The sequence below is a fragment of the Betta splendens genome, chromosome 14 (assembly GCF_900634795.4).
Source record: "Betta splendens chromosome 14, fBetSpl5.4, whole genome shotgun sequence".
In the NCBI taxonomy this organism is placed as follows: Eukaryota; Metazoa; Chordata; class Actinopteri; order Anabantiformes; family Osphronemidae; genus Betta; species Betta splendens.
In genome coordinates, this window is record NC_040894.2 from 11,552,070 (window position 1) to 11,558,796 (window position 6,727).

Here is a 6,727-nt window from a genome sequence, read left to right on the forward strand (position 1 = left end):
AAAGGATGAAACGGTGGTCGTCATACTGCAACCAATTACATAATGATGTCTAAGCAACAGAGCCATATGTTAGAGATGTGTGTGTGTCTCAGCAGGTGGCACGTGTTGTTATTTCTGCTTTACAGCTACTATTGTCATATAATCCATGTTGTTCGTCTACTGGTACTGATTCTAGATGCTTTAACAAGACCCGATGGTCGCATTACTGATGTAGATGTCAGTCGTCTAATTACACTATTAAAATCTGACGCCAGGAAACTGAAATAGCAGAAATATTCCTGACTAGACTGATACTTATGGTGTGTGAAATGATATATCTGAGAATCTACTACAGCCTCCTGGATCTGTCTGAGAAACCCTATCCCCACCCCTGAACACACACACACACACACACACACACACACACACACACACACACACACACACACACACACACACACACACACACACGCTCAGCAGCAGTTCTGTCAAGCAGCTCGTGAGGGGGATAGGATACTGAGGTAGGGTGAAGGGTGGCTGAGCTGGCCTCCGCCCGCAGACTCAGCAGTGCAAAACCAATCAGACCTCAATGGATTGTAGAGAATTGTAAGCCATTGGGCTATCGATAGCTCAGAGACACGGGACCAGTCGGAGTTCCGTGGTTATAGGATGAAGAGAAGCTTGAGGTGAGCTCCTCTGCAAACTCTGACTGGACTCTAGCCTCCATCACCATCCCCTCTAATGTCTGTGCTGCTCCCTCTCTCTCTCTCTCTCTCTCTCTCTCTCAGTTTGATTGAGTATCTCCCTCTCTCCTGCGCTCAGCAACAGCCTCCATCCTCACACACCCTCGCGCTCGCACGTGCTCCCCGCATGCGGCCGCCCGTACTCATAAAACACTCCGCTCCTCTGGTTTCTAATGGTCCGACATACTGCACGCTGCCTGGCACGCTGATCGGGAGCGTAGATGGTAGTAAAGCGGGACGGCGGCGGCGGCGGCTCGGCTGCAGCAGCTGCACTGGGACGCTGCTGTTTGCTTTGGTCTAGTGGTGCATAATCTGTGTGGGACCCGGTGTTAGGCCTGTGTGAGGTAGGTGAGCAGAGAGAAGAACACAGCCGCTGCTTTATTCTAGTGTGACTGGTCTGATGCATAGTGTTAGATGCTGGATGGGCAGTTTCTTATACTACTCTGTGTCGGTGCACGTGATGATTTTCTCTGTTTTATTATTAATGCCTCACCGCTGTATGAGCACACGTTCCGCTCACTGGCTGTAGTGATTTTCATTTAGTTATCAGTAGGTCCCCTTCGTTTCGTCCCCTCAGCAGCTGAAACTGCATGGGGAGCGAGCGCACATTTTGCCGTCACCGTGTGACAGTTTATTGCCTCGCCGCTGGAACGCCACCAACACGTCTGCTGACTAAACAACTGCAGCCGCAGAAGTTTGGGAGACGGCGGCGTGATTTCTGTTCTGCCTCGCAGCCTGACTGTAAGATGCAGCCTGGCAGCTTCTGCGGGTGTTAATCCGTCCCACTGCACTGTTTTGGTTTGATGCATCTTCTCAGCCGGACATCACTCATCTGAATTGTACGTAGGCGTGAGCTGCAATAATTGGATGGGAGCAGATAATGTATGAAAACAACAGGTGGCTCTGGGGCCACGACACAACAGCTCTTTGTGTGACGCTGCCATTTCATTCTTCTCCCATTTATTGATGGAAATATCGCTTATGAATGTGTGTGTGTGTGTGTGTGTGTGTGTGTGTGTGTGTGTGTGTGTGTGTGTGTGTGTGTGTGTGTGTGTGTGTGTGTGTGGTCCTGTCCAGTGTCGCCTCCGTCAGAGTGTGAGGCCGACGGGCTCCCCAGTGGTTACGGGTCCAGGGATTCCATCCTCAGACCCGGTGCTAAGAAGGACTGGAAAAGACGAAGGCGCGTAGGGCGGCTGAATAGGTAAAATTCTGGATAGAGGCTCGTCCTTCTGCGCGGTGACAGCGTGGGTCACGCATGTGTGTGTGTGTGTGTGTGGCTGCTGGTTTCAGCTGCAGCAGCTGGGAGCAGGGCCACGCCGGCGCCGAGGCGGCCAAGGGCAAGCAGCAGTCCGCCTTCGGACTGGGCGGAGGTGCAGCCATGCGCTGCTCCACGCTGCTGGCCATCCTCACGGGGGTGCTTCTCTACCTGGTGCTGGGCGCCGTGGTGTTCCGCGCGCTGGAGGCCCCGCGGGAGGAGGGCAAGCACATGCAGCTGCAGGACACGCGCCGGGACTTCCTGCTGAACTTCACCTGCATCGGCCCCGAAAACCTGAAGTTCCTAATACAGGTACCGCGCAGACGCCGCAGACGCTTTAACCTTTGACCTTTTAACTATTGGGAATTTGTGCATTGCAAAAATCTGGGTGACACAGTCATTTCATAAATAAAGTCATAAATTGTTCTTATTTGGACCTGAGCATCTGCCAGACAGGATCTGACCACCGGCTAAAAATACGCTTTGGCTCGGCTTCTGACGGACACTGGCTCCGTATCGTATTTTTATTCATACAGAACTTGGCTGACTTTCACAATACAACTTATCATGCTCTATTTTTTGTGCGACCTGAGGTTTGTGCCGGTGTGTGTGTGTGTGTGTGTGTGTGGGGGGGGGGCTGAAAGCTGAACCACGCACAGGTTAGGCTTTATGAGCTGGTCTGGCAACCGCAGCGGCATCATGGGATGTTTGTCCTCGGTCCAGGATGAACATTGTAAATTACTGTTTTAGCTGCAAAGTGATCTATAGATACAAGCTGCTGCTAAGGGAGTGGAGGACAAAACAGAAGTAAACAGTGGTCGCCTTCAGTCAAACAGACCACATGCTGTTTTTAATCAAAACAGATCTGACACTAAAGGTTCACATTAATGATATGACTGAGGTCTGTTTTTTCCTATCTTCTAATGTTTTTCTCATATGTTTTTTTTTGTAACTTACCTTCTCACCTTTTAATCTGTCTTCAAGGTGCCTTCACTCATTATAAACATCCTTTCTACTGTTTGGATCTAGTTGAGTGCATGGTGTTTCATTGAAAACCAACCTGCTTCCAGCTGGAAGCCTCACCCCCCGTTGACTGTGACTGTGTTCGGATCAGGCGGCAGCAGAGTGTTTGTGTGGAGCGCACGCACGCACACACTCGCTGACATGAGATGCGCTGCCATCCCATAGTTGAGTGAGCCGGGCACCTGCTGCTTCCTGTGCTTCAGATGTCAGCGCCGACGTGTGAGTCAGGTGTCAGCTGGCGTTTCATCAGCTCATCAATACGTTCTTCAGTCTGTTCCACACAGAACACGCCAGAACATCTGATCTGGTTTATTTCCTAATACAGTATAATTAATATTCAGTTATGAAGTAAAAATGAAGTAAAACAGTAGAATGTGAAGACAATAGTAATAAATGTATTGTTCCATATGAGCTGTGACAGGTGAACTTGGTATGAATGGATGGAGCAGACACAGACCTGCCCTGTGACCATCAGCTTTATTAGAAGTAATGATGTCTGCAAAGACTGTAATGAATCACAGTGATCACATTCAGATTCAACAAATGTCTAACACATAATCACATCAGGAGATTCGATTACAGTGGTTTGACAGAACGAGCCTCTCCCAGTTAGTCAGTAATAATCAGTCTGGCCGAGTCTGTTGCTCTAACCTTAGTTTTACTGAGCCCTTTTATAACCAGTGGAGCGTTCTCTTCTCCGTCTCCGCGTCCCAGGAGGTGATGGATGCAGCTGGAGCCGGCGTGGATCCCACCAGCAACGAGACCTTCGTCAGCCAGTGGAATCTGGCCAGTGCCTTCTTCTTCTCCGGGACGATCATCACAACCATCGGTGGGTGTCCGGGCGCACGCTAGCTGTGCTCTTGTACCGCTTGGAATGTGTTCACACCCTGCGTCTCTCCCCTCGGGCCCGGCACGTCAGGCTTCGGGAACATTTCTCCAAAGACGGAGGGAGGCCAGCTCTTCTGCATTTTCTACGCTCTGGTGGGAATCCCCATGTTTGGCATCCTCCTGGCTGGAGTTGGAGACCACCTGGGAACCGGGTTGAGGAAGATGGTGGCCAAAATAGAGAATCTCTTCCTGGTCAGACCCTCGCAGACGCTCCTAAATATCACCTTTGCTCGCGTGATACCTGTTACTTCCATTTATTCGTCTCCTGCCTGTCCTGTTTGCAGAAGTGGCGCGTCAGTCCCACCATCGTGCGAGTGATCTCGGCCGTCCTCTCCATCCTGCTCGGCTGCCTGCTCTTCGTTGCCGTGCCCATTTTCGTCTTCCAAGAGGTGGAGGGATGGAGTCTTTTGGAGTCGGCCTACTTCGTGGTGATCACCCTGACAACAGTGGGGTTTGGAGACTATGTGGCAGGTATGCAGCGGCCAATGAACAGACTCAAGACCTCAAAATAGGTTAAATTATGAAAAAGGAAGAAACAAGGTGCAGCCACTTGCTTTGGAAGAGGCGTTCAAGTGCTCTATTTGGATAAAAGCAGGCAGGCAACAAACAATAAATAAAGCTGAAAAAGGTGGTGGACATGTTTACCTTCAAACTATTTAGAGGAGCAGCAAATGGAATTAACTAAGATGCCTTTAATGTCAGAAGAGGAGACAAGAGGCCCAATGATCGTCTCACCACTTCACTGATGAATGTGCATTAAATATAAGCATATTTTTAAGAGGGCGTTTAAAGGCCCAGACTCACTCATACAGATCACTGAACATTCTTTAATGTATAAATCGATGCACTTTTACTCCGAGCGTTTGACGGTTTACGCAGGCAGAAGTGAAAACAAGCCATTTTTCCGTTCTTTCGTGTTGGTTTTGCATTTTCTGTTTGTTTTTGCAGTCAATGTATTGATATGCAGGCGAATTCCTGGCAAGACTTAATTAGTCATCCATTAATACTGTGTGTAATGTAACAGCTGTGATGCAGCAAGTTCACTTAGCACGAACAACTTTCATTCATCTCATGAAGAATTCAGGCTTATTTCCCTCCTGAGAGATGACTCATTGATTGTTTGATCTGCTCCACAACGTCTCCTGTCTTGAAAGTTTCCTCACTTACTTTGAAAGTGGATGTGTGAACGTTCGGCCTGAAGTGACGGCTGCTGTCTGGTTCTGTTCTCCAAGGGGACTCTGGATATGCTGGGAGCGACCACTGGTACAAGCCTCTGGTGTGGTTCTGGATCCTGCTGGGTCTCGCCTACTTTGCATCCATCCTTACAATGATCGGCAACTGGCTCCGGGTTCTTTCTAAAAAGACCAGAGCTGAGGTTCTGACCTGTAGTTATAGTTTTATTTAAGTTATTTCTTCACTACGTCCCTTTTGTGACCTCTGTTATATCCTCCTCCCTCAGATGGAGGAACTGAGAGCCCACGCCACCGACTGGACTCAGAACATCCAGAATATGTCGGTGAACGTCCGCATTCCGGGAAAGATCGACGACCCCTTCAAGCGGCGCCGGCGAAAGCGCCGCCACGCCTCCCACAGCCACGGCCACAGTGGGTCGGCCGCGGGGGGGCCTGAGGGGAAAGACGAGCAGGACGGGAGTCAGACAGAATCCGGGTCCTCGTCCTCCTCCTCATCCAACGAATCGGGGTCCGGGTCCGAAACAGACTCTCAGGGCACTCAGACGGATCGAGTGCCCGAGGAGAAAACTGCAGAACCCGAGAAGGACGAGGTTCCTCCAGACGCCCACCTCTCTCAGCCTCTCGATTACTTCGGGGAGAACCTCGCCTTTATTGACGAGTCCTCCGATACGCAGAGCGTCAAGCTGCATTTGGACCCTCTCCTGGAGGCGACACAGCCCGGCTCTCCAAACTCCCGTCAGGCAAAGCGGCGGCGACACCGGAGGCCCGTTCCACAGAGACGGCCCAGGATCAGCTCCTCCAACCCCGAAAGGAAGACGCCCAACGGAAGCCCCAAACCAGTGCCAGATCTCCCACTGAAGCCATGAGATTTGAGCCGGACACGGAGAGTTGCATCTAGCGAGATACGACAGAGGAGTTCCTAGTGTGGAAATTAGTTTGTGTATATATTACGAATGCCTTAGACACTTGTGGTTTGCAATTAATGCTCTTAGCATGCGAGTGTGTTACGCCTCAGTCGGAGATCACGGAGGGATCATCTTTGACGTTGGCTGAGCAGCGACTGCTCTCTACTGGGCCACCACAGAAATGCACTAGAGGAACCTCTGCCTTTAATTCATCCGACTATTTCAAGAGAGAGGAGAGAGCAACCGGACGCCACAGCAGCGTTCTGGTCTGGGAGCGGTTTCTCTTAAATCCTGCCATCAGTTAAACGGGTACAAAGGAGGCTCCTGTAGGGTTTCGGTATGTCACGAAACTTTTTAAAATTAATGCGTGCAACCTTAATATTTGCATTTTGATGATTGAATGCATCCATCCATCCAACTGTACTGCATATCCATAATAAAGGTTTTTAATGAAAGCAGTGTGGTTAGCGTATCATCAATAAAAGGTGGTTTCTACAAATGAGTTTCCCTACAGGACGCGGGGGAGGATTAGCATTGCTGTTGCTTACAATGCTCAATGCTATCTGTCCAGCCGATGGCTTCTGACGCATATCTTTCCCTTTTGTCCCTCCTCATTTTCTCTTATCTCTCTACATGTATCCGGCACAAACTGCTGGAAATCGGTGAAAAATCTGAACCCTTTAGACAAAATCCAAGAGCAAACCATCTGTAGATGCAATGGCTGCATCAGATTTAAATACT

At 49.9% G+C, this 6,727-nt stretch overlaps 1 protein-coding gene across 2 annotated transcripts; it reads left to right on the forward strand.

Annotated features, from left to right (window-relative positions):
* The first annotated feature begins 502 nt into the window (after window positions 1-502).
* LOC114870033 (potassium channel subfamily K member 4) lies at window positions 503-6,437 on the forward strand. 2 transcript variants are annotated; one of them, XM_029174638.3, is made up of 8 exons: window positions 503-665; window positions 1,800-1,923; window positions 2,013-2,289; window positions 3,715-3,829; window positions 3,920-4,080; window positions 4,173-4,359; window positions 5,121-5,263; window positions 5,348-6,437. In XM_029174638.3, the coding sequence occupies exons 3-8, from the start codon at window positions 2,101-2,103 to the stop codon at window positions 5,945-5,947; spliced, it is 1,395 nt and encodes a 464-aa protein (XP_029030471.1). In that variant the 5' UTR covers window positions 503-665; window positions 1,800-1,923; window positions 2,013-2,100; the 3' UTR covers window positions 5,948-6,437. The 2 variants fall into 2 exon arrangements, with proteins under 2 accessions (XP_029030471.1, XP_040929794.1); XM_041073860.2 differs by lacking the exon at window positions 503-665 and adding an exon at window positions 801-1,066.
* Window positions 6,438-6,727: the final 290 nt, after the last annotated feature.